Source organism: Polyodon spathula, chromosome 7, assembly GCF_017654505.1.
Source record: "Polyodon spathula isolate WHYD16114869_AA chromosome 7, ASM1765450v1, whole genome shotgun sequence".
NCBI lineage: Eukaryota > Metazoa > Chordata > Actinopteri > Acipenseriformes > Polyodontidae > Polyodon > Polyodon spathula.
The window spans coordinates 3,115,216-3,142,894 of record NC_054540.1 but is presented as its reverse complement, the minus strand read 5'-3'; the positions used below and the strand labels follow the sequence as shown (position 1 = coordinate 3,142,894).

The window sequence follows — 27,679 nt, the reverse complement described above, 5'->3', positions numbered from 1 at the left end:
TGGCTGTGCCGTGCTCCTCGAGATCCAGGGATTGTGGTAGCCATGGGAGATGGCTGTGCCGTGCTCCTCGAGATCCAGGGATTGTGGTAGCCATGGAAGATGTCTGTGCCATACTCCTCAAACCATTCTGATCGAGATCCAGGGATTGTGGTAGCCATGGGAGATGTCTGTGCCGTGCTCGAGATCCAGGGATTGTGGTAGCCATGGGAGGTGTCTGTGTCTTGCTCCTCGAGATCCAGGGATTGTGGTAGCCATGGGAGATGTCTGTGCTGTGCTCCTCAAACCATTCCGATTGAGATCCAGGGATTGTAGTAGCCATGGGAGATGCCTGTGCCGTGCTCCTCAAACCATTCTGGCACGCCATTAGGGTTGAAGTGCAGCATTGGACATGATCTGCAACGATGCCGACGTAAACTCCAGCAGCTTTTTAGTGCTGTAGGACACATCATACAGACAGCCTAATTTGCATCAGGGTCCCAAAACCAAATTGCGTACACAGGGTCTAATAAGGTTGTCAATCAGCGTATGTTCGAGTAGTGTCTCCGTTGTTTATTTACCAGTAATACAAATAAAAGTAGTCCATACTGAATTGTCTTAAATAATCAAAACACGTAACACAAATTTTATTTAAAATGTGTATTTACAAAAGTTCCATACAGCAAAACAAGGTAGGTTTTAAATCCTTTTCTTCTTTATTTTTCAATACTGTACACTGATAAAAGTGACCCAAATTGTATTTAAAAAAATGATATAACACAGTCTAACCTTCATGCATCGTTTTCATAGATACATTACTGGTTATAACATTTTTTTTTTTATTAAACAGAAAAAAGGCTGCCATTTCTGGCACTTGATGAATAAAAACCTAGTTGTTTCACAGTACTTCAGCTTTCCTCAAAAGAAAGTGAAGTACAGGCACAACAATATATTGCAGCTGACGATCTCTGTAACAGATTTCCAACGCCATCCCAAAAGACAGTTTAGTACAATTACATAAGGTCATAGCCTACAGTAGCTGTCATAATCCCTGTTTTAAATTATAATTATCCTGACACATTTCATTTGGTCAGCCACAGTATACAGAAATGATCTGTATAGCAAAAAGGCTCATGTAAGGTTTTCATACACAAGCCTAACCCGGTGCTAAAAGTTTCTTCAAAGTCACTGTGTCCCCCCTCCTATTGTCTGATAATGCTGGTAAAATCACGCTATCTCCACCTTTCATTGGCGTGAAAGCACTCACTGTACAGTACAACCTCACCCAGCATTTGACTGATTGTAGATTCACCAGATCAAAAATAAGCAATAAAGTAGATTAAACTCTACTAGCTGTTTTTAAACAACAACAACAAGGTTTTTGGTAATAAACTAATGGATCGGATTTGGTAGATGGGATACAGTTACTTTGGGACACAGTTATAAATGTAATAATAAAGCAATTCAAAAAGTTCCCATGTAGTCTCTGTTATACCATGTTGTTGCTTTCACCGACTTTATCCACAAACTGAAAAATAAAATTGGAAAAGGAGAATTGATTAGACTTAATATTATTAATAACCTTACCTAATTTACATAATAATAATATTTCAAAAGATGCAATAACTTAAATTGAGCTTAATTTACCAACTTGTTCCTGACTTCTTAGTGATAAAAGTACAGCTGGTGCATGTATTGGTTTAATGAAAGTAATTGCCCACACTGGATTAAGGTCTAGAGAAGGTGGTCTTGGCATTGCCGAGGAACACTTAAGACTTGAAACAACAGGTATAAAATGTCTAGAAGAGGCCCTGTTTAGTCAGACCACGTTCTATACCTAGCAGCACTGTATGGCTTTTAAAGATTGATGTATTTTTTTTCATTTTTTTTTGTTTTTTTTTGTGTTTAATGAAAGTTGTGAATATTGTTTGATTATGTTTTTGAAACGCTGTTTTTTTTTGAAAGTATCAATGTCCGGTTTTTGTTTTTTTTTTTTTTTTTTTGGGGGGCATTTATGTTTTTTTTTTTTTTTTTTTTTTTTTTTTTTCTTTTTTTTTTTTTTTTTTTTTGTGATTGGATTTCTTTTTTTTTTTTTTTGTTTGTTTTTTTTGATACCCCCCTTTTTTTTTTTTTTTTTTTTTTGTTTTGTTTTTTTTTAGTTTTTGTATTTGTTGTGTTTGTTGTGATAAAACACTTTGTTTTTTTTTTTTTTTTTTTGTTTCTAGCCTCCAAAAGTGTTTTTTTGAGCTTTAACGCATGACCAATTAAATTTTTGTTCAATTCAGTGTAGAATGGACTGTTTGTTACAGATGGTTGATCCTCTTGATTTTGAAAGATTTTTTTTTTTTTTTTTTGTTTTTTTTTTTTTTGATTTTTTTTTTTTTTTTTTTTTGAAGAGTTTTTTTTTTTTTTTGTTTTTTTCTTTTTTTTTTGGTTTTTTTTTTTTTTTCCTTGTGAACAGTTGTAAAGTAAGTATTGTTTTTTTTTTTTTTTTTGTTTTTTTTTTTTTTTGTTTTTTTTTTTTTTTTTTTTTTTTTTTTTTTGGGGGGGAGGGGGTGGGGTTTTTTTTTTTTTTTTTAATGTTTGGTTTTTGATGTTTTTTTTTTGTTGTTTTTGTTTTTTGTGCTACTGAATTTTGGGGTTTTTTTTTTTTGTTTTGTTTTTTGATTTTGTTTTTTTGACAGATTTTTTTGTGTTTTGTTTGAATTTTTTGGTGTTGTTTTTTTTTTTTGTTTAGAATTGTGTTGATTTTGTTTTGTTTGTTGTATGTTGATTTGATTGTTTTTTGTTGATTTGATTTCTGTTTGGTTTTTTTTTTTTGACATTGCAGTCAGAACCATTCAGAGTGACTGCAAACATCGAAATTAAAAACACACACAAATAAATTCTTTATTTGAAGCTTTTGAATTATCTTTTAAGATTCATCCAGGGCCCATTCAACAATTTCTTTCTACATCCAAAGCATGGAAACATACTGTGCCTTCAACTGAAAATCGTGTAGCGAGAATACTAGTAGTAGTTTTACATTGTAGTACAATGCAGAGAATACTAGTAGTTTTATATTGTAGTACAATGCAGATAATGCTAGTAGTTTTATATTGTAGTACAATGCAGAGAATACTAGTAGTTTTATATTGTAGTACAATGCAGAGAATACTAGTAGTTCTATATTGTAGTACAATGCAGAGAATACTAGTAGTTTTATATTGTAGTACAATGCAGAGAATACTAGTAGTTTTATATTGTAGTACAATGCAGATAATGCTAGTAGTTTTATATTGTAGTACAATGCAGAGAATGCTAGTAGTTTTATATTGAGTACAATGCAGAGAATACTAGTAGTTTTATATTGTAGTACAATGCAGAGAATACTAGTAGTTTTATATTGTAGTACAATGCAGAGAATACTAGTAGTTCTATATTGTAGTACAATGCAGAGAATACTAGTAGTTCTATATTGAGTACAATGCAGAGAATACTAGTAGTTCTATATTGAGTACAATGCAGAGAATACTAGTAGTTTTACATTGTAGTACAATGCAGAGAATACTAGTAGTTTTACATTGTAGTACAATGCAGAGAATACTAGTAGTAGTTTTATTTTGTAGTACAATGCAGAGTGTCTGCAGTACAATGGATGATGTCTGTAGTATGATGCTGTCATCTCTAGTCGTTGATGGCCAGAGACAGCCTAGACAATGCAGGTATACTTTGACACTAAACATTACTAATTGGTGAACTTGGTAGCAAACAGATGTGGAGGAAAACAAAATCTACATCATGTAAAAACACATGACATGTACAATTACTTCAACATTGAGGATTATGTTGAGTGAAATGTCAGGTAGTGACAGAATTACAATTACAGTGTCACCAGAGGAGGTACTAGCAATCCATGCAACAGAAACCTGATAGAAAAAGAGAATAACTAACCATTACTGGGGATTCCTGTTTCAGCCTTACGTAGGCTTTAAAAAACACACATTCAAAAATGAAATGTTAAATTAAGAACTTTAAATAGCACACAGATATCTGTACTTCATCAACGCATTGCCCTACCTGTGCCAGTTCATACTACAGAATTATTATTTCTGTTCATTTGTATATGCTTAATGCTGATCATCAGCTACACTAGAAATACAACACACAGGTAACCTGGATTATGTTTACATGCGTTTTTTGAACTGCCGTTGCAGAATACTTACCGAGCTAATTCCAGGTAAATTCATCAAATATCCGAGTACTGGCACCCTTCTGATGAAACCAACAGCCACAGGAAAGAACCCCCTAAAACAGATGAAAAAAATCTCAGAACATCAAAGAAATATCAAATACCAGGGATGGAAACAAGAACCCCCATTGCAGAGCAGCTCCATCTATTCCCGGTTTTACTAGGGCTTTAATTAGCAACTTGAGTTGAGTTTATGTGTGGTCCAGTCAAGTTGATGTGTGTTCCAGACAGTCAGCAGGGTCTGGCCATCTGATTTACCAGAGAAGATTACATTAACATGACTATTTGAACGATTGCAAATATCTTAAAAAGAGAAAGGATGCACAACTTTTAAAGAGTCAATGTGAAACTACTTGGAATCTTGTTGCTCGTTCACCTGTCCACAGGCTTATTTAAAAAGGCTGCGTCTGCCTTTAATCTTACCTGAACAAAAGAAAAAACCCATAAATCTCCAGAACCATTCCGACCATGGGCCAGCCAATCAGGACAATAAAGACGCCTCCCAGGAAGAAACCGGTGGCCTTCGCTTTGTGCTTCTGGAAGAAGAACTTGAACGTCCTCTCCAGACCGATAACAAAGGACAAGCCTGCCACAAACAGGATCTACAAACACAAGCAAACAAAGAAACAAAACACAGTTACAAACCCGCGTCAGCGCATCAGCATCATCTCAGATCCAAACTTGATGTGTTATGGCTGTTCCAATTCAGAGACCTGAAAGGATCTCCAAACGTCTACCAACGAGATGAGGTTCCCTTGGGTGAATGACGCACTGGGAAACACAAGCAGGAATTCTGCACAGGTCACTACTGCAGCAAATCAAAGAAACAGTAAACTGTTGTGATCGGAGACAAAGTATAAACACCACCTACAGTTCACCAATATTGTTTCTGTAGCTTGGAGATGGCAGCAGCATTTAAATTACATATTTTTTTAGATTAACAAATCAAATCCAAAAAAAGACTGTTTGTAAAACAATTCAAAGTGGAAATCAGGTGCAGAATTGTTCCTCACTCCTGCCTTTGCCTAGATTCCATGCAAATACTCCACTGAAGCTTGTGAATCAACTCCCTGTTTTTGCAAGTTACACTCCCTCTGTAGTGTAAATGTGTATCTTTATTAAGAGAAGGGAATATGTTTTATACTTCTGGTGAAATTAAAAAAGAAGCTTTTCAGCCCTTTAAAGAGTAAGTATCGTCACACATCCCCATTTGCTGCTACAACTGTTTAAATAACATACCTGTCATTTTTCAATACGGCCGCTTTAATGCTCTGGGGTTCTGTAAGTAAATAATATGGTTATATATATATATATATATATATATATATATATATATATATATATATATATATATATATATAATATATAAAGTGCTCTGGCCTTTCTGTTCCGTACAATGTCCTGGATCGTTATTGCTGCGTTACCTGTTTGACAATGTGGGCAGTAATGTTTACACTACCACTGCACAGAGCAGACATTTTGAAAAGAGCTTTGAACCTCACTTAAAGTTCTAAGTGTAAAAAGTTGCCAGGGTGTTAACAATGAAAAGAAATTTGTTACGTTATTTAAACAGTTTACAGGAAAACTGCACGAAACCTACTTACTCTCAACCGATATTACGCAATTACAGGTGGCTATTAGTTACACACTGGGGCTAGTCAAGCTCCTAGTAAAACATGGAATGGTTGAAACTATTATGCAATAGGAGTCTTATTTCCATCCCTGCAAAGAAAAATATTGCGTGCCTCAGGTCCTCCAGTGACAGGGAATCCCTCCCGAATCACATCCTGGGAGAACCCAGCTAAGTGGGTCACTCTACAGGGAAAATTTGCAAAGCAAATAACGTCTATATCTTACCTGAAAAGTAAGCCTTTTAGTACGACAACCCCCAATATATATTCGGTGTGATCAGCAAATGTTCCAAAACAAAAACAAAAAAAGTACTTACATTCCCAATAGCTAGAAGTGCCTTGTCAAAGAACAGGATCATTCCGAAGAAAAGGAAAAACACGCCAAAGCCTGTTAACCCCATTCCAATTTCTGGAAAAACAGAAAAGACCAATGTAGTGCAATATATGCGTTGGCGACGGTGTGGAGACTATTTGACGTGCACATTGTGTATGTTCTCATCAGCGGCTCATTGACTGGGGCAGGACTCATTTTCACAGTTATGTATTAAAACTCAATTTTTGTGTGTGCGATTCAACAAATAAAATGCAATAATTAACTACATACACTCTGGATGGAGGGTTAATGGGTTCAATTCAACAAAACATGACTGAAACAAAGACTTGTCGTCCCTGGTTTAGAAGCAATGTGCTTTATATGTTGTTATCATTCTGTGCTTTGAATGCATGTTGATCCAATGAAAATAAATCCCTGTGTCTAAACATGCACTACTGGATGGAATTAATTTGAACCTGGAAAGGCATGCCTGTTAAAGCAGTTCCCATCATCATACAGTAAAATGAAAAAATAAAACTAAATACAAAGGTGGCCTTGAATGACAAACACATGCCTGCCTTACAATAATTAGAGAACTGTCGAATGTAATGCACCACTTAAGTTGTAAAACGGATCCTATCTGTGGTTCTGCTCCCTGTGACACGGGTTTAAGTGGATTCAATGTGTAAATCCGGGTATCAAGGGCTAGTGCATTTCTGTTCAGGTTTGCAAATTAACAATAAACTACGTGTGGACTTGGAGGGAAGTTTATTTGGTTTAACTAAACATTGTACTGGTTTGAAGCACTGCTGTCGTAATGGCTGCATTGCTGTAATTAACGAATCAGACTGAACTAGCCGTGGTTACTAGAATAAAATCGACTCAGCTGTGAAACAGAAAGGGCAATGCGAACTGGGAAACAGTGCTTAGGCAAACGTGGGGTATTCCGTATGTTCGATGTTGTAAATTCTACAATGCTGAAGACAGTTGATCAGAATCGGATCACGCACAGCAGACTTGAGTAACATTTTAGAATGGTCGCTCTAAAGTTTGTTTTAAACCAGTAGAAGTTGGAAGCTTGACAAACATCCAGCAGTTTGGAAATCCTGCCTCCTAGTACAGAACACATCTCTCCTAATGGTGCTTCAGCTCCCATTACTGGGGGCGCTAGCAAACAAGCAGCTTCCGCTATAAAAACATACAAAAACACGACAAAGGGTACCAGTAACACTCCTTCTCATTCGCAGTTCCGCTACACTACAGTTCCGCCCTGGGAGAGTGATAACTTGCGATCGCTCGTGTAACATCATGCACACTGGCTGCCCAGGTCGTGTCTTTAAATTTGCACAGTACTACTCTTCTGCCATACCGAGCCTGTTCTATTATCGCACCGTCTCGCTGTGCGTTCCAGAGTCAAATGAACAGGTACACGATCACATGTGTGTTATTTTCTCAGGAAAGTAAACGTAATCGTTGTATTTCAATTCTTACAGCGCAAACATAAACTAGGCCTCCGAGCCGGTCCTTTCATTCATCACTCAAAAACAGACAGCACACGACCGCTCCCGTTTCTAATTCCCAATTAACACTGCCCAGTACCACCACAGCTGACTAAACTGCAAGTGCCTTACTCTGTGAATCCGACAAGGAGATCATGTTTGCAGTTGTTGGATCGAAAGCCACGCAGACACGACAGTCCAAATCAATAAAGACACACAATTCAGCAGATTAACAACATTCACTGCCCGCTGCACAGCAGCCGCCACGTCTTCCGGAACAAGCGGGGCACTCGATCCGTCGCAGGTTCACAGACTAAAGCATTTGAAGAAACTGCGTCCCTGTGTTCGCCATGTGGGACCCCCTGTCTCCATACTTTACAAACAGGACCGCGCTCTCGTTTAGAGCCAAAATGACGCCAGTTTCAGACTCCCCTTGACGCCAGAATTCTTGGAGCCAATGAGAGCCCGGTATCCCTCCGATTGGCTGGCGCCCATGGTTACGCTAAAGTAAATATTGCGCATGAGTGGAGGGTTTTTGACAAGGAGGAAGCTGAAGCAGCTACCCAGAAGGAGAGCAGAAGGAGAGCAGAAGGAGGAGGTGTGGTAAGTGTATTAGTAGCTTGTGGGTTGCTACTCGCCAACAGTCTTTTTATGTTTCAAACTGTATTATTGCCGAAGGGGCATGCATTGTCGCCACTGCTATCAGGCGTGTGTGCTTTGCTTGTCTTATTATTACTGTTTCTGTTGTAGTTGGATAATTCTCGAGCGCTCGGACCTTTTTAGTTTAGGAGATCTCGCCTGCATACTTACAAAAAAATAAATAAATAAAAAATAAGGATAGAGTGAAATTAATGCGGTACGTTTTTATGAGTGGTGCGTTTATAATAAGACTGGATGGGTTTCATTTAGCTTGTTTAATGAAATGTTTAATAGCGGGTGCAAAATGTGTTCACACTTGAAAGCAACTTCTTCATGTGATTTACGAGTAAATGGGAGGCTAGGCACAGTAAAAACGGACTAGCAAATAACCCTTCCGAGCTTTGCGCTCTGCAAATCAAATTAATACACGACTTGTGTAATTTAAATATCTGCTCTATTTCGCTATTTTAAACTTGTAAGTCGTTGATAGGAAATGGTATGCTCATGATAGAAAAAGAGATGTGATCCCTTATAGTTAAGCTTTCAAGACCTCAAAGACCTTTCTTCTTATTTTTCGCCTGACAAGACCTGAGGTATTGCAAGCTTGCGGTTAATTAGGTAGTCCAGTAAAAGGTATCGCATCTTCTTATCTTTGTCTAAACGTGAAAGTTCGCCTCTACACTTGCCGTGGTACTATTCTGAATGCACAAAATACAAGAAGCACGCCAGGCGGTTGCTGTGGAAACACCCCGCCCCCCTCCCCCTCTTCAGAGATAAACAATGAAACAGTTTGAATATAGCGTGCCTTGTCTGGAACAACAGGTGTGAATAATGTAGAGAGGTGAAGGGAACCAGTGTTAGCGCTGTGCTAACTAAGGTTTCGGCGTTTTACAATTAGAATTGGAAAATCTCATTTATTTAAACGATGCAAATCAATCGCAACAAGCAAATAGTGTGCTTGTCGCCTTACACATCTTTTTTTTTTTTTTTTTTTTTGCAAACGAATGCACTTCTATTTCAAAACCTCAGTCTCATTCACTTTTATAAGCGGCTGCAATATGACAGTGAGACGAGCCATTCAATATACCAGAAGGGGGAGTGTTACGCATAGGATTGATAATAATAATGACGGCGTTTAATCATGTGTGTATTAGTGTATGAAACTGGTTGTGAAAATATGTACAGTATGTGTATATTTATCTTTAATATACACAGCTGTAAGTTTAGTTGCTTTACAATAATACCTCAGTACCCGATTGTCTGAATTTGTAATCAATTGGTAGACATGTTATCCCTTTCAAATGGTGGAACTACTAGTGATAAACTGCGGTTCTGTTAAGGGTATTGGGAAACAGGAACTGCAGGCGGCGTGGTAGGGTTGAGAAGGAAGGGGGGCTTCTGAATGTAGCACTACACCACTGTTTATATTGACCTTTCCACACCTGTACTATGATTGATACTATAGACCTGCTAACTGACTGGTTTGTTATGAACCGTTCAAGGACAAAAGACACACACACACCCCTGTGTTATAAAGGTGTTGTAGCCAGTGAACTTCAAAAGTGTAACATGCTTCATGATTTAACCTTTTTTTAAGTTATATTGCAACCTGCAAGTAAGTAAACAAGCACACGGTGTCATTACAGTCATTGGAGTCAAGTCTGTACCTTCAAGCTGCTCTTCCTTAATTTGAATGGTTCCCTCTGTATTTCTCCTCCTCTATTCCAGAGTTAATAAATTCATTTGAATGGTTTCCTCTGTATTTCTCCTCCTCTATTCCAGAGTTAATAAATTCATTTGAATGGTTTCCTCTTTATTTCTCCTCCTCTATTCCAGAGTTAATACATTCATTTGAATGGTTTCCTCTGTATTTCTCCTCCGCTATTCCAGAGTTAATAACTTCATTTGAATGGTTTCCTCTGTATTTCTCCTCCTCTATTCCAGAGTTAATAAATTCATTGAGTGGTTCCCTCTGTATTTCTCCTCCTCTATTCCAGAGTTAATAAATTAATTTGAATGGTTTCCTCTTTATTTCTCCTCCTCTATTCCAGAGTTAATAAATTCATTTGAATGGTTCCCTCTGTATTTCTCCTCCTCTATTCCAGAGTTAATAAATTAATTTGAATGGTTTCCTCTTTATTTCTCCTCCTCTATTCCAGAGTTAATAAATTCATTTGAATGGTTTCCTCTTTATTTCTCCTCCTCTATTCGAGTTAATAAATTCATTTGAATGGTTCCCTCTTTATTTCTCCTCCTCTATTCCAGAGTTAATAAATTCATTTGAATGGTTCCCTCTGTATTTCTCCTCCTCTATTCAAGTTAATAAATTCATTTGAATGGTTCCCTCTGTATTTCTCCGCCTCTATTCCAGAGTTAATAAATTCATTTGAATGGTTCCCTATGTATTTCTCCGCCTCTATTCCAGAGTTAATAAATTCATTTGAATGGTTTCCTCTTTATTTCTCCTCCTCTATTCCAGAGTTAATAAATTCATTTGAATGGTTCCCTCTGTATTTCTCCTCCTCTATTCCAGAGTTAATAAATTCATTTGAATGGTTCCCTCTGTATTTCTCCTCCTCTATTCCAGAGTTAATAAATTCATTTGAATGGTTTCCTCTTTATTTCTCCTCCTCTATTCGAGTTAATAAATTCATTTGAATGGTTCCCTCTGTATTTCTCCTCCTCTATTCAAGTTAATAAATTCATTTGAATGGTTCCCTCTGTATTTCTCCGCCTCTATTCCAGAGTTAATAAATTCATTTGAATGGTTTCCTCTTTATTTCTCCTCCTCTATTCCAGAGTTAATAAATTCATTTGAATGGTTCCCTCTGTATTTCTCCTCCTCTATTCCAGAGTTAATAAATTCATTTGAATGGTTCCCTCTGTATTTCTCCTCCTCTATTATAGAGTTAATAAATTCATTTGAATGGTTTCCTCTTTATTTCTCCTCCTCTATTCCAGAGTTAATAAATTCATTTGAATGGTTTCCTCTTTATTTCTCCTCCTCTATTCCAGAGTTAATAAATTCATTTGAATGGTTTCCTCTTTATTTCTCCTCCTCTATTCCAGAGTTAATAAATTCATTTGAATGGTTCCCTCTGTATTTCTCCTCCTCTGTTCCAGAGTTAATAAATTCATTTGAATGGTTTCCTCTTTATTTCTCCTCCTCTATTCCAGAGTTAATAAATTCATTTGAATGGTTTCCTCTGTATTTCTCCTCCTCTATTCCAGAGTTAATAACTTCATTTGAATGGTTTCCTCTGTATTTCTCCTCCTCTATTCCAGAGTTAATAAATTCATTTGAATGGTTTCCTCTGTATTTCTCCTCCTCTATTCCAGAGTTAATAAATTCATTTGAATGGCTCCCTCTGTATTTCTCCTCCTCTATTCCTGAGTTAATTTTGGAGGCCACACCTTTCAGACCAGAGCAGCTCATTTATGGAAGTTGGTGCCAGTGGAAATTAGAACCTCTTCTAGCCTTAAGTTTAGAAAGCAATTAAAAGCTTTGCTTTATCAGAGAACATTTGTGTAACTGTAGAGAAGCTGGAATGGTTCCAATAATTTAGTACATGATTTGAAAGTGTATAATTTTGTGCAATATATTTACTTTGTACTGTGTGTTTGTATATTATAATGTACTGTGTTTTTATATATGGTACTATATGTTAAATGATATTAATGTTGGCAAGTGGCGCTATATAAAAATAAAAAATTAAAACAAATAAGTAAAGTCATAGTGGAGAGGGGCAGAGGGGTTTAATTGAGCAGTCAGTTTATAAGAGTGTGTTTGGAACAGAGGTTATACTGTACATTGATATGCTAATCTCTGTTCAGTTATTCAGTTGGATGGGTCTTCTTCCAAGCTGTCAACTGGGTTTTCACTACTCCAGCAATCCTGTGGACCAGTAGCTCTTCTTTATAGTGACAGTCTTAGAGAATGTAAGCAGCAATACAGTATATATAAACACTGTACTTAACAGTCTCCTTCTCTGCACTGGGCTGGAGCACGACGGGAGAGGGCACATTACCTTAAAAGGTCATTTGCTTGTCACTATGTTAAACACCCTGTAATATGTTTATATTCAGTTAAAAAATGAATGAAGAACTAAGTGCTTTTTAAAACGTTTTTCCAGGTGTTTTTTTCCAGTGTATTTGAGGACCGGAATACTCATTGTACAGATTGGTGTTTGAAATGGCTGGTACTGCCGGTAGGTAACTTTCTTAATCTTTTTAGAGTTGAAAAAGAAACAATGCCTGAACCGAATGTGTAGACTTTGTTTCGATGTGCAGGATTTATTGCATTTGGTTTGGGGGGCGGGTTGGGCTAGGGGGTGGAGTTTCAGAGAGATGGGAGTTTCAAGATTGTGTTTGTGAAAACGTTCTGTTTCTTGCAGAGATATTGCAGGAGTTGGACTCCATTGAGAATGAACTGAAGGCAGTGGAGCTACAGATTAGTGATCTTCAGGAACGTCAGAGGGAACTGAATGCCAGCAAGGACCGCTTGCAGAAGAAGCTGAAACAGTGCAAAAAGGGTGCAGGGACAAGCAAAAAGGAAGAGGTGGACTTGCAAAGCTTCACTAAGCAAGGTTTTTATATTTTGATTGATGTTAAACTTAGCATAATTTATATGCAGTATATGTATAGTTTACATGCGTAAACGTTTGTTGCTGTAAATATGTATGTAGTGAGACATCCGCAAAATGAAGTTGCCGCAGTTTAGTGTTTTACAGTATTTGCTTGACTGCTTATTTTCCCAGATTTTCCTTGGTCCAAGAAGGTTCAGAAAGCTCTCGGAATATTCAAACTGTCTGCATTCCGGCCCCTGCAGCTTGAGACCATCAACATCACCATGTCTGGGAGGGACGTGTTCCTGATCATGCCCACCGGAGGAGGGAAGAGTCTGTGCTACCAGCTGCCAGCGGGCTGCTCCGAGGGTACTGTCTGTGCACGCCATTCCTTGCAATGTCCACTGCAGCGTCTGCTTAATATTCACCCTTTGTTGTTCTGAGACAAAGCTGGTTTATCCTGATGCCACACTGTAAATGAACTTCCTGTCCAGCATGTGTTAAGACCCCACCTGCCACACACAGAACCCTAGTGTGTGAAGCCCAGGTTGGCTGTGCAGGTAGTAAACTGTGATGTGGTGCCAGGATGAATCGGTTCACAGTGGATTAGAAGGGACTTGTATGACTGTATAAAGTAGACAGTATTGGAGGGGTTGCCAAGGTAGATTTGTATTCTCAGTTTCCAAATACAGTTTCCACATTTTAGATAATCACTGTAAATGGGGATGTAATAATAGTGTCACTGGTAATTTTTAAGCAGGTACATGGTTTGCAGAAGTATTCACCCCACTCAGTTTTCACATTTTGTTGGCACTTGAGCTTACTCCATGACGCTTTCAAATTAGCCTTTACATGTAGAGTCTACACAAACTACTCCACATCGATAAAGTTAAAAAATGCATATGGAATATAAATAAGATTTACAGAGAAAAAAAGATTAATCTCAGTTGCATAAGTATTCAACCCCTTTGCTACTGCAGCCCTAAATCAGCTCAGATGCAAATGATTTGTTTGAAAGATCACAAAATTAGTTAAATGGTTTCAGAATGTGTGTATTCAAAGTGGTTTAACTAGGTAGATAATTTCCCTTAGGTATATAAAGACTTTCAAGCTGCAACTCACGTAGTGATCCAACAAAGCAACCATGAAGACCAAGGAGCTTTCGAAACAATTCAGGGATAAAGCAGTAAAGAGGCACAGAGCAGGAGAAGGATACAAAAAAATTTAAAAGGCGCTGATTATCCCTCTCAGCACAGTGAAGTCCATCATTAAGAAGTGTAAGATGCATCATAACACCCAGACACTACCCAGAATGGGTCACCCTCCGAAACTGAGCAGCCGGGCAAACAGGAAACTGGTTCGGGATGTCACTCTTGAAGCCAACAATGACCTTGAGAGATCTGCAAAGTTCTGTGTCTGAGGTGGGAGTCAGTGTTCACACATCAACAATAAGCCTGGCCTGTATGGTGTATGTGGCAAGAAAGAAGCCATTACTCAAAAAGCCTCATCTTAAAGCACATATGAAGTTTGTGAAAAAGCATGTAGATGATACTGCAAGCATGTGGAAAAAGGTTTTGTGGTCAAATGATACAAAAGTGGAACTTTTTGGTCTAAATTCCAAGCGTTACATCTGGTGCAAGCCCAGCACTGCACATCACCCAGTCAACACCATCCCAGCTGTCAAGCATGGTGGTGGCAGAATCATGTTATGGGGATGCGTCTCTTCAGCAGGGACTGGGAAGCTTGTCAGGATAGAGGGGAGAATGGATAGGCGAATCCTTGAGGGAAAACCTGTTTGAGTCTGAATTTTATACATTTTCTTTGCAAGTTTTGCTAACATTTAACCTCCTCCTCATATAACAGTGTTCAGCTTAACCACTACAGTTTTGAATAAAAAAAGTTTGTTTGAAAAACTGCATAAATTATTTGTAATTCAATAAAATATGACATTATTGGTAGGGGGTGAATACTTCTGCAAACCACTGTATGTTTATTTTAAACACATGCTCTTGGTGGAACTGTAAAATAACAAAGCATTCTTTTTATTGCAGGGTTTACCTTGGTAATTGCTCCACTGGTTTCTTTGATAGAGGACCAGCTTATGAGTTTGGAGAAGTTTGGGATTTCAGCAGCCACGATTAATGCATCTAGCTCAAAGGTAATCTTGTGTCCATTTATATTTCTGTGAAGATAAGGACTGAGGCTGGAGCAAAGCAGAAATGTTTGTCTGTTTTTTTCCAGGAACATGTTAAATCGGTTCAGAATGCGATGCTTGACAAGACGTCCGATATGAAACTGCTGTACGTCACCCCTGAGAAAATTGCTAAAAGCAAAATGTTCATGTCCACCCTGGAAAAAGCTTACCATGCTGGCCGGGTGACACGCATTGCAGTGGATGAGGTGCACTGCTGCAGCCAGTGGGGACATGACTTCAGACCAGGTACCCATGATGGTTGGGGTTAGGGTGCTCCATGATGATGAGGATTAAGAGGCTGGTATTCCTTAAAGGAACCATGTTAGTCTAGTAAAAGCTTTTCTCTCCCATAGCCGTTAGTAACAAAGCTGTCGGGTCTCGGGTCATTGTTCTAGTGCGTGTGTTGATGTGTTTGCACAAGACGTTGCTGTTGAAACATGTCAGGGTATTTATTGTGACGTCTCAATACAGATATTCTTTAGCTGGAAGTATTGAGTGTGCGATTGTTTTATTCTGATGTGTTTGCGCTTTCCGTGTGGTTTGTAAACCTCCTTCTGTTTGAATATCCAGACTACAAGGTCCTTGGTATCCTGAAACGGCAGTTCCCAAACGTTCCTTTGATCGGACTGACTGCGACTGCCACCAAGAGCGTGCTCAAGGACTGCGAGGAAATCCTGTGCCTCAGAGATACCATTACGCTGTCTGCCTCGTTCAATAGACCCAACCTTTATTATGAGGTGTGTTAAAATTAATACATAAATACTGTGAATAAATCCTCCACAGATCCAGCTCCACAAGTTGGACACTTTTTACTTTAATGTATCAGAGATCAGTGAATATGAAGCAAGATTTCAGCAATCAGCACTAATGGAGTTTTTCATTTAGAAATTATACATGGTAGGTTTTTGGTGCTGCAACCTAGCTGCCTCCACTTGCATTAGTTCTTGGTAATAATAGCCTACGGTGTATTATTTCCAATGAAAACACAAATGTCCATATACATTGTATATTACACCCAACGTGCTCAATTGGACTGAGATCAGGGGATTGCGGTGGCCATGGAAGATGGCTGAAGTCTATGTCAGAGGTGGCCAAACGCAGCTCATTTGCGTTTTTTGCAGTTCAAGTGCGGCTCTCGGTGAAATGTTGGGTGATGCACACTTTGTGGCTCGAATGAACTGAAGAAAAAGTAATAACAAAAACGGAGAGAGAAAGTAAAAATGAACACAAAGTGTTTATTATTTGTGCTCTCTGTGTTCATTTGTGTTAATTATTCTTTCTCTTCTGTTTTTTTGAGCCTGCATGTTCCCTGCAAGGTATTTCATAACTTTCCACACCGCTCGCTGGCCCATGTGTATTTCGATCACAGAGTGAAAGCAGTTGAAAGTAAATTTCATCATCTTGAATTAAGTGTTTGTTCGTTTCATAGAGGCCATGGCATTGAGTAAACCCTCCATTAGTAATAAACAAACGCATGAGGCTTTAAACCAGACTGGGGGAAAGAGTTTGCTTTCACTGGAAACAGTGTAAACCTGTTCCATCACCGTCTGGGTACAACTGCAGCATTGTTGGGTGGACTTGATCTGAACAGCGCCAAAGTGAAACGAGTCATTGGAGGAGTATCCCAGGAAACATTCCCCACACCACGGCAATGCCAAATCCAATCAGGTGGACGAGTCCTAATAAAGTGTCCAGGCAGCAGGTGTGTTCTGACTTTTTGGTCTGCTTATTCTTATTGCTGAACATTGCCTTTGCTAATTTATAGGTACGTCTGAAACCGTCAAGCACTGAAGATTTCACTGAAGACATTGTGAAATTAATCAATAAGAGATACAAAGATCAGTCAGGTACAGTACATATCCACAATAATAAAAACAATCAATGTTGTGGATTTATTGTATTTTAATAAAGGTACTCTTTATTAGTGGAAGTCAACTGGAGTGCATGTTCTAACCTCAGTTATTTTTACATGGTGTCTGTATTGTATACATAATATCCAGAAGCCTCTGTATTGGAATTTTAAAGAAATTGAATTTTCCACAGGTATCATTTACTGCTTTTCTCAGAAGGACTCTGAGTACATCTCTGTAAATCTGCAGAAAATGGGAATAAAGGCCAGGCCTTACCATGCCAACATGGAAGCTACTGAGAAATCCAGTGTGCATAAAGAGTGGACTGAGAACAAAATCCAGGTACTGTGGCTCGCATGTGTGGAAGTGTCTAATAGCCGTGCCGCTGCTGGTAACAAGCTGTTCATTTACGAGTCCTTTTAATGTGAATCAAAGCAGTTATTAATCAGATTGGAAAAGCCCTCACTCACTCCCTTCACTCCCTCACTCACTTTCAGTTGTGAATCCTGTTCATTGATATCCAGAGAGGGAGCGGGGGTTAAAGTAAACCTGGCCCCCATCGAATTAATGTTGAGAAACTCTTCTGTAGTAATAGAACATTCGTTTATGCACTGTTCCCTTTGCCTGATGTCTTTTTTTTGATGCAGTCATTTATAGATTCTGATATTTGGTCATTTTAGCTCCAGAGTACATTTCAAGCAGTGTCTGCATAGTAGAATACAAGTCCCAGTGCTACAGGTAACTGGTCCTAGTCTTTTCTGTGCCCCTAGGTCGAAACTATTTTTTTTTTGTTATAGCAGGGTTTACAAAGCTATTTAAAAACAAAAAAACTAAAAAAAACTAAAAACAACTTGCAGTTGAATGAACTATATTTGATACTCACTCACTCACTCTTGAATCGTGCTGACTGATATCCATAAGAAAATGTTAAAAAGTTACACTGCAAATAATTTCTTACTGCTTTGACATGTTTTTTTCTACTGATTTCTAACTGCCTTTTGTTGCTTTCTCTCTTGTTTTGCAAGGCAAGTGAAAGTCAACACAGTTAATTCCAAACTATGCAGCATCCAGTGCAGCCCCAAATTAATTGTACAAAAAACAACTGCACTCAGAACTGCAGTGAATGCTGAGATGAGAGATAGGATTTTATATGTTCAAATATTATATTTGAATTTAAACAAATATTCACATTTTCTTTAATTCTGAGTTGGCTGAAAAACAAGTGTAATTTGTAGCATATTACTGTCAAAACAATTGAGTGAGGTTAACTACATGTGATATGTTTCCTTGTAGGTTATGGTGGCAACATTAGCCTTTGGAATGGGGATTGATAAGCCTAACGTGAGGTTTGTTATTCATCATACAATGAGCAAATCTATGGAGAATTACTACCAGGAGAGCGGCCGTGCAGGTACTAAAATCTCGAAAGGGCTGTTGTGGTAGATCTGTGCACTGGTTTAAATGTGTCAGTTCACACTCAGTTCAGCCAGGAAGATGCACATTTCGGTCACACCCACCTGCAAATAGTAGCTATTTCATTCTGTGACATTTTTACTCTGGGTTCAGTAGCTTGGAAACATCTTCTGCTTCGGTTCTTTAGGTGCAAAGGGGCGATTGCTTGGCCGGAGGAAAGGAGGTGGCCCATTGGTCTTCAGTCCTCCTGTGTCAGTACATGGGTAACAGAGATGGGGGTGACATTAAAAACTGCAGAAGATAATACAGCCTGGCACTAACTAGCCGCAGCTGAACATCAAAACATGTTTTAAAATTGATCTTCTACACTGTGGCTTGGTCTTTGTATTCGGCTGACCTGATGCACTATTTTTTTGTCCTTCCCGGTCAATCGCTTTGTGTTTTCAGCCCCTTGCACGAAGCAGCCAAGTGTTTCTTTGAAGGCGCTTCACCGCCCCCTTGCACAAGTTAGAAATAAATGACACGTCTTAATAAGCCTCAAAATACATTCCATTTAGAACTGAATTCCTGCTCTGACATGTGATTGACATGCCTCTACAACACTGAGGAAGATTCTGACTATGAGCATCTCTGGTTAACGTCTTTCTTAACAGTGTCAGAGTCCTGAAAGGTGCTCTGCTGAATCCAGGGGACTGGCCTTCCTCTCAAAGGGATATGATGCTGTGCATGTGAACTAATACAAGATGAGTTCAGTTTTTCTTTGTTTTATTGTTTTGTATTTGTAGGTCGAGATGACCGGAATGCAGATTGCATTTTGTACTATGGTTTTGTAGACATCTTTAAAGTAAGTTCCATGGTTGTAATGGAGAAAGTAGGGCAAGAGAAGCTCTACCAAATGGTATCCTACTGCCAGGATGCAAGCAGGTACCGTATAGAATAATTCCCTCATGCTTTGCTAGTCAAGGAAAGTATATATTTATTAGTTTATAATAAATGTGTTTTTGCTTGTTTAACTTAAACATTAAATGTACTGTTCACAAATATAAATTAGTGGAAGTATAAACCATTTATTTCTTTTTTTAATGTTTGACTATTCCTTAAATGAATATCGTTTAATTTTGAATGAGCTGTAAATATAAAATAATAATAATAATAATAATAATAATAATAATAATAATAATAATAATAATCTCAGTAACAGTAGAATCAACTCTGTACTGCATCTAGTTACCGAATAAAGAAAGGAGAGAAACTCTCCACTGTAGTTATTTCTGGATTATATTCCTTGCATGATACAGTATCTTTTTGATGCAGTCATTTTCCAATTCTCTTATATGAAGGAATCAGCTCCTGCTTTTCAATTCCCATTCCCTTTTAATCAGTTCCAGCACATCATTGATCAAAATTGCAATTCGCAGTATTCTGTTAAAATGAGCTTCTCACAGTGGCAGCACATTCCTTAAATAATCACTGTTGGTCAATTAAATTGGCTTCAAATGAAGGCAGTTTGAACAATCACAACAATTCTGTCTCTAAAACTTAAATAGGTCTTCTGTTTTTCAGTTTATTAATTTCATTTCTGTGCTTATTTTTAGCTATTTTCAAGTTTATGTAAATCTTTTTTTTTTGGGCTTTCACTTTTTACATACTGTATGAAGTTATTGTTTCCGTTACTTTGCAAAATGCTTGGGCGTTTTTTCTGTCACAGTGGTAGTAACTCTACAGTTTTGGAGTCAAGTGGAGTCTCCAATAGAAATGAAGGAATGTGCTGCCACTCAGTAGGTGGGGCGGGTTTAAAGTATTCAGAACGAGTCAATGATAGATACAAGTCAGGAAGGAGGGACATTGCCCAGCTGCATGGAAAGGTAGTTTTTTTTTTTTAGTAGGTTATTTTTTTTAATGGGAAAGAGGTGAAGTCAGCGTGAATTTAGTCACCATTTCCAGTGTTTACTGGCAGTACACCAGGGGTGTTTTATCAGTTTATCGGTTAAAACCGAAAAAATCAGAAGCCCTGAATATAAATTCCAATTCCTTTAAAATTAAATTGAAGAACAGGAACAGAAGATGACCTTTTTGCCACCGAATACATTTCAAGCAGCGATCGAATACATGGCCCAGCACTAATATATCTTTTTACAGTATATAATAAAACATTTCAACCATGCAATGAAACAATATTAATTTGTTCTCTTGCTCCCAGATGTCGCCGTGTGCTGATAGCAAAGTATTTTGATGAAGTGTGGGATACAAAGCATTGCAACAAGATGTGTGATCAATGCCGTCATAATCAATGTGAGTGTCTGCAATGCATCACCTGCACTGTTTCATTCAAATCCTGTCCTCCTGTGTGTTTGCAAGACTTAAATATTCTGCATTTTACCATTAGACAGTATCATAGTGAGAGTGGCTGCTATGTGCGCAAGCATGTGGGCTCCTCTGTCCTACTCCACACATAACTAGTGCTAAATTAGGAAGCACGGAAAGAAGCTTAAATGAAATGACAAGCGTTTCGACTACAGTCCAGGTCCTGTAGCGAATATCAATGTGAAAATGCATTTTGATTTATATACCTGCATGACTGGATGTGGTGAAGTGTGAAGGCTCTCAATGTTTCTGTGCTGAGTTTGAACATTACTAGACATTAGCCTTGCAGAGCAATGAGCGGTGCTTGTTACAACAGGCAAGGCAAAAGGGGAAAAAAGTCAAGACAGTTGAAATACTTTAAAAGTATAATAATGACAGTGCATCTTCTCTAATACTGTATATATTACTGTCACTTTGTAGGTCTCACATTTACCATTATGAAAGACGCACACAATATGGTAAATGTGTATTTGATTTGATTTATTTTTTCTGCATGAAGGAATGTATTCGTTGGTTTCTGGGTATTACCTCTATAAAAGTTTACCCCCCTGTATTTTTTTCACTGTCAGTTTTCCCCATGGTTACACTACACATTAACCATAGCTATGTTTATTGATATGCTTAACCAGACCTTGCTGGCTTTTACAGTGCTTACCTATACTATACCATACTTTGACTATGCTTTATTACACCTCTCTCTGCTTTCACTGTGGGAAACTTTTATAAGGGTAAGAAAGGACTTTTTTTTTTTGTTAAGAATAAAAAAGTAGAATTAAAAGATGGCACGCTTTTTATTTTTGAGTGGTCCTTGTTCCTTCCAGCCTCGGAGTCGGTGGACGTGGCAGACCACTGCAGGGACCTGCTTCAGATCCTACAGCAGGCTCAGCAGATGGGTGAGAAGCTGACTGCTCTGAAGACCATCGATTCCTGGATGGGAAAGGGAGCTGCCAAGCACAGAGTCCTGGGCGTGCCTCCGTCCAGCCTCCCTAGACTGGAGATGGAGATGGTCATCGCTCACCTGCTGGTGCAGCAGTATCTCAGGTGCACACTTTGACACAGCGCAGCTCGTGCCTCTGTGATATTGTACAGTAGATATGTCACAATGCCTAGGCATTGAGCACAACGAAGCGATATCATTTCAAAGCTTCATTCAGGTTTAACCAACTGCCTTCAATTAAATACCTGCTATGTTTTGTAGTTTTTACAACAACGGGTTTTCTCTTGTTTTGTTAATGATTTTTCAAAGCCTTTAATAATTATAATAATAATAATCTTTATTTAATATAGCGCCTTTCATAGTAAAATACCGCAAAGCACTTCACATGAATAAAAACATTGACAAATATTAATAAAAGAATGCAAGAAAAACAAAAACACACAGAACAGTAAAACAAGGCAGAGAATAAAAGGAACATAATTTTAGCATAAAAATGCTCCATTATAACAGTGTGTTTTCATCTTGTTTTAAAAGCAGTGGCACTTGGTGCTTCCCTTACAGAGCTAGGCAGATCATTCCACAGTATTGGGGCCCTATAACTGAATGCTCTACCACAGAATGCAACCTGGCATTCTGTGATCTGAGTGGGCATCTAGGAATACATGGTATTAAAAGATTTAAATACATTGGTACAAGGTCTTTTAATACTTTATAAATTGAAAGCAACACCTTAAACTTTATCCAGGACCGGAAGCCAGTGCAGAGATGCTAGCACAGGAGTAGTGTGATCTCATCTCTCAGTCCCGGTTCAAATTCTAGCTGCAGCATTTTGAATAAGTTGCAGTCGAGATATAACATGGCTAGGAGTACCACAGATAGGGCATTACAATAATCAATTCTAGAGGATACAAAAGCATGCATCAATCTCTCAGTATCTGATTGGGAAAGAATACTTCTCAATTTGGCGATATTTCTTAGGTGATAAAAATATATGTTAGTAATATTCCTGATGTGTTACTCAAACAAAAGATTTGGGTGGAACATCGCACTCATTGAGTTTGCAAATTCATATGAGAAGCCACCAAGGAGGAATTCAGACATTACTTTGATGCTTCTGAGATCCCCGAATCATCACTTCTGTTTGATCTGAGTTTAGCAATAAAAACTTTTCAAGCATCCATTTTTTTATATCAGCAAGTCAAAATATTTACAGTCGAGACCATGTTTCAGGGGTAAATATAGCTTTGCATCATCAGTGTAACAATGAAAATTAACCCCATAGCTACACATAATATTGCCCATAGGCAGCATATACAAAGAAAACAGAGTTGGGCCAGAAATTGAGCCCTGTGGGACCCCACATGTAACCTTTGATAAAAAAAAGAGGTTATTTTAACAGATTGCAACCTGTTCGAGAGATAGGACCGAAACCAAGACAGAACACAACCTGACAGTCCTACCAGATTTTCAAGACGATCAATTAAAACATAATGATCAATAGTGTCAAATGCAGCACTTCATAGTATGAGAACCGAAGCCATGCCCGTGTCAGACACATCATTAACCACTCTAAGTGCTGTCTCAGTGCTATGATAAGGACAAAACTCAGACTGAAATTTCTCGTATGTTATGAACTGCAAAAAATTTGTTAAGTTGCTCGGCAACTACTCTCTCTAAAACTTTAGACAGACATGGAAGATCTGAAATAGTAGTTATGAAGAACATTGCTCCAAAGTTTTGTATAAATTATGAATTTTACCTTTGGTCTCAAAAAAGAAAATGTGTGTGTGTGTGTGTGTGTGTGTGTGTGTGTGTGTGTGTGTGTGTGTGTGTGTGTGTGTGTGTGTATGTATGTATATATATATATATATATATATATATATATATATATATATATATATATATATATATATTTATTTTTCTTCCAACTTTTCCAGAGAGGATTTTAGTTTTACTCCATATGCTACAATTTCCTACATCAAATTAGGCCTGAAGGCTGATCTGTTGAAGAACGAGAAGCACAAGATCATGATGCAAATGAAGAAGTTCACAAGCGTTGATCCGGTAAGTCTTTGTGATCCCGCTCCAGACTGAACTTTCGTCATGCTCTGAAGCTGCTATACTGTGCCTGTCCGGTTAGAACTTCAGTAGTTATTCATGTTGTTTCGGTCACATCACATTGTCACCAGAAATAACAGCTAACTCAATAATTTTCAGTAGATCTTTCCCAATATGTATTACCGTCGCTGTGTTAACAAAACACATTCTGCTAAAAGTCATTTATTGTCTTCTGTTTTGTAGCTACAGTGAGGATAAATTGTCCCGAGTGCTTTTGCTTATTTCAGTCATATATCTTAACCTTGTATTTGCCTAACACTTTACAGTACTGGATTTTATTTATAGATGTGACCTCAAACTGTAGTATGTGTTTTTTTTCTTGTAAAACTGTTTATTAGTTTGATGCTTTTTTTATTCTATACTCAATTTCTTTTCTCTTTCTCCCTGTCTTATACTTACTTGATGACTCTGCTACCTTAACGGACCGTTGCGGGGATGTGAGCAGGTTTATTGTTTTTTTTTCATTTAGTGTGCCCAAGCCAATTTGGAATGTCCAGTTATGTTTTCCCTGTCGGCGTAGCAATTCCCCCACAGAGCACAGGGACCTGAAGGCTCTGCAGCATCCTCCGATCCCACGACCGAGCCAGCTTCAGGAACTCGTTAACGGATGTCGGCGCACTACCTGACCCAGCCCATCAGGTGTCCCCTGAGCTCACTGGGCGCCTGGCCAGTAGGGTCCGCTGCAGCACGATGAGGAGAAACGGTCCTTGACGGTTTTGCATCCCTAAGCTGCAAGAGCGCCAGAGCCAATGCGACGCTCCCTTCAGAATCCCCAATGGAGTCCGCCGGCTCCGCACAGCCAGGATGCGAACTTGCACTCCCCTCTGTGACTCACCCTGGACACCATGCGGTCGTGCTTTTATCAGGAGAGCTACTCAGGGACTCCTTGCAGGTTTATCTGTCTCTTCAGTAGCTCTTATGAGATTGAGACTGCTTACAATCCTGGTCACCAACCTAACAGTTTTTGTATTTTCATGAACTGGTAGTGGGTGAATTTACATTTAACAATGGTTTTATACCAGCAGTCAAGTAAAATGTGATTTTTTAATTTTATTTTTACAATCTGATGAGGTTGGTTTATTTATGTGCTTTACTAACGCTGAAAAATCACATTGTATTTTGACTTGTATTTAAAATTGTTTTTTGGTTAAGTATTGTAAATCACAAACTTGCCAGGAATTATTGCTAGCAAGAGATTATCGGGCTTATGCTGCACTGTAACTGCTCCTCAATCTGTCTACCAGTGCAGTGCACTTAGGCCCCGTACCCCCTTCCAAATAATCCTAGTCTACCATGTACCCCGATCTGATTTATTTTTTAAAATTTGGAATCGCCAATTTATTTTTCTGATTTTCTCCCCAGTTTGAAATGCCCAGTTATTTTTATTTCAACCCGGCCCACCTCCAGGCCAGTCCACAGAGGTTGCTGTTGCATGGTGAGCCCTGACCAGGCTTTTGACATTGTCTTTTTAACAGACTTTGCCCTCCTGTTACAGTAACAAGACCAGGAACAGGCAAGCTTATTGTTCTAATTTGTTGCTGTTTTAAGCATACCGCTTTGCCAATGCTGGCATTACCATTGGGTATAACCTATAAGCCTTAATCCCTGTTTCTCAGCTCTTGTATACGGTCTCATGGTCCTGGATTGCATTAATAATCCACAGGTAAAGTGTCCTATGGATTCCAAGACACAGTCTGCCAATACAAGCGTGCGAGGAGAAGGAGGGGGAGGAGGAGGTATATATAGTGCAGGAATAAAGAAGGAAGGGGGGCAGTGGAAAAGATCTCATCCTGACAACGCTGGAAATCCAAGAAAGTCAAGAAAGTGATTGATTGAGTCTTCCAGGAGAACAAGAAAAGTACAGTCAATTACATAATTTCCAATTTAAAACAAACCCTTTCCCTTTCGTCACCTTAAGTGAAGCCTCAATATCAAAATAAATAAAATGGAGCATGCTTCCAGTGCATGTTATGGTTCATACTGGGTCATACTAACGGCAGGTAATGTGTAACATGGATACTAACATGTTCGCTAGAGAGCGCATGGTGGGTTATGCATGACTCTGCATGATTTTTGTTCTGCTCGTTTTTTAAGTATTAATTCTGTTTCTGAATCTTCCTGCAGGATGATGTATTGCCATTGATATCTGAGGCTGAGAGCTGTCCTACATTGGCTATTGGGGACAACCCCTCTGTACAAAAGAGAAAATCAACGAAGAAAAGAAGAAACCTGCAGCGTGACAAGGCTGCACAGTGTAACCCAAGCCCCTTAGAAACCCAGGCTTCAGAAGAAGCTCCGCAAATCAGTGATGATGGAACAGAACTCGGCGATCAACCTGTTAATGCAGCCATAGAGGTTGACGTGCAAATAGATAACAAAGAGAAAGAAAGCCACGCGAACAGTCCTTCAGCATGCCCAGCTGGGGCTTCACCAGTTAGAGTGAAGCGGAAGGCAAGCACACCCAAAGAGAAGAAGAGAAAGAACAGGCAAGACACCGTTCAAGCTCCTGCAGGGAAACACAATTGCCAACAGAACGCAAATCTGTCGAGTGCTCCATCTGAAATATCAATTATTTCTGCAGCTGCAGTTGAAGAACTGAGTCACCTGCATAGCTATTACTCCAAACAGCTGCAAAGAATCAATTATATTTCCAGGGAAAACCTGCGAGAGTCTGATTACAGGGATAAAGGTCCCCTCAGAAATATGAGACTCAACTGTGGGCCTTCGTTTATCAGGACTGTTAGGAGTCTGTGGAGATGGACCAGTATGCAGAGGAACATTAGGAAGTGACAGAAAGGTCATCAAATAATTTAGTTAACATTTTCAGGCCTTTGTATGTGTGTTTTTGCTCTTCTGTTGTATTTATTTTAAACTTTCTTTTTACATTTGGGTTCGTTTACATTTGCAGAATAGTATAACGGTGAACAGGGTTTCATTTTAGCAATTCAAAAAACAATTAAGTTCTCCAAAAGCATTCCTGAGCCCTCTAGCTCAACTGCTAAGCACTACTTGCTATGGCTTTGGAGTATAATGGATTAATACTGCCGGTATTCTGCACAATACCTGTAATACAAAGCTGTACAAACCAAGAATTTGGGATTTTCACTGTTTTTTTTTTTTAATTTATTTTTTTAGTATACTTGTATTCCTTATGAGTATCCTGTTGATTGGCACAGACTAATTTAAGACCTATTACAAAGTATCACTCCAGGTTGTCCTGTGAGGCATAATTACAAATGACCTGTACAGGAGGTACAGTATGTGGTGTTTCCTAATTAGGCCAATGTTAAAAACTTAGTCCGGAGTCAGTCTACCTGTTTTAAAACAAAACTCTATACTTATTTGTTTAGTATGATGTGATTAAAAGAAAAATGACTTGCTGTTCAATTAGCCAGCCGGAGATGAGAAGTGTACTGTAATTCAGAATGCATTCACTGTTTTCTGCCTCAGGTATCCAATTGTAATATTTTCACTTTGTGTTTTCTAGTAGCAAGGTTTTGATTTGCCCTGGTGTTTGTTAAAATGTATGATCGACTGCACTACCTACGTCATAATGAGCGTACGCTAACGTTAAGACAGTAAAGGGTTTTTTTGAGTATGATTACACAGTGTCCACTGCGTTTTAGCAAATTTATTTTGTAATGAGGGCATTTTATTTTCAGAGCACTCTCAATGGTAATCAACACGTTTTGCTGGGTGATGACAGCTCATTTGTGCAGAAGTGTGGTGCTGTAAGCACTTTTCTATTTTGTATAATTCATATGCTTTTAAAAAAAAAAAAAAGGTAATTAGTTCTGCAATCACTACTGAACCTATAAAGGTTGTAGGCTTTTATTAAAGAAATTGTACACTGCAATAAATTTGGGAAATTAAAATAAATAATCATGTAGTCTTTGGCTTTTTTATGCTTTACATTTTAGTCACCACACATCATTGTGTATGTATTCTT

General features: G+C 38.3%; 2 protein-coding genes across 5 annotated transcripts; one reads left to right on the top strand and one right to left on the bottom strand.

Annotated features, from left to right (window-relative positions):
- Positions 1-623: 623 nt before the first annotated feature.
- LOC121318003 (vesicle transport protein GOT1B-like) lies at positions 624-7,948 on the bottom strand. 2 transcript variants are annotated; one of them, XM_041254158.1, is made up of 6 exons: positions 7,783-7,948; positions 6,156-6,247; positions 4,631-4,809; positions 4,182-4,263; positions 3,910-3,944; positions 624-1,504 (listed from the first exon to the last, which is right to left on the bottom strand). In XM_041254158.1, the coding sequence occupies exons 1-5, from the start codon at positions 7,805-7,807 to the stop codon at positions 3,936-3,938; spliced, it is 387 nt and encodes a 128-aa protein (XP_041110092.1). In that variant the 5' UTR covers positions 7,808-7,948; the 3' UTR covers positions 624-1,504; positions 3,910-3,935. The 2 variants fall into 2 exon arrangements, with proteins under 2 accessions (XP_041110092.1, XP_041110091.1); XM_041254157.1 differs by lacking the exon at positions 3,910-3,944 and having other exon boundaries at positions 626-1,504; positions 7,783-7,945.
- A 247-nt stretch (positions 7,949-8,195) lies between these two features.
- On the top strand, positions 8,196-27,601 carry LOC121318002 (ATP-dependent DNA helicase Q1-like). 3 transcript variants are annotated; one of them, XM_041254155.1, is made up of 16 exons: positions 8,196-8,253; positions 12,423-12,497; positions 12,684-12,875; positions 13,047-13,223; positions 14,906-15,012; positions 15,096-15,294; positions 15,619-15,785; positions 16,814-16,895; positions 17,092-17,240; positions 18,192-18,309; positions 19,097-19,235; positions 20,512-20,603; positions 21,497-21,716; positions 23,550-23,676; positions 25,394-25,588; positions 25,855-25,941. In XM_041254155.1, exons 2-15 carry the CDS (start codon positions 12,482-12,484, stop codon positions 25,556-25,558), a joined length of 1,950 nt encoding a protein of 649 aa, XP_041110089.1. In that variant the 5' UTR covers positions 8,196-8,253; positions 12,423-12,481; the 3' UTR covers positions 25,559-25,588; positions 25,855-25,941. The 3 variants fall into 3 exon arrangements, with proteins under 3 accessions (XP_041110089.1, XP_041110088.1, XP_041110090.1); XM_041254154.1 differs by lacking the exon at positions 25,394-25,588 and having other exon boundaries at positions 25,855-27,601; XM_041254156.1 differs by lacking the exons at positions 25,394-25,588; positions 25,855-25,941 and adding an exon at positions 24,200-25,379.
- Positions 27,602-27,679: the final 78 nt, after the last annotated feature.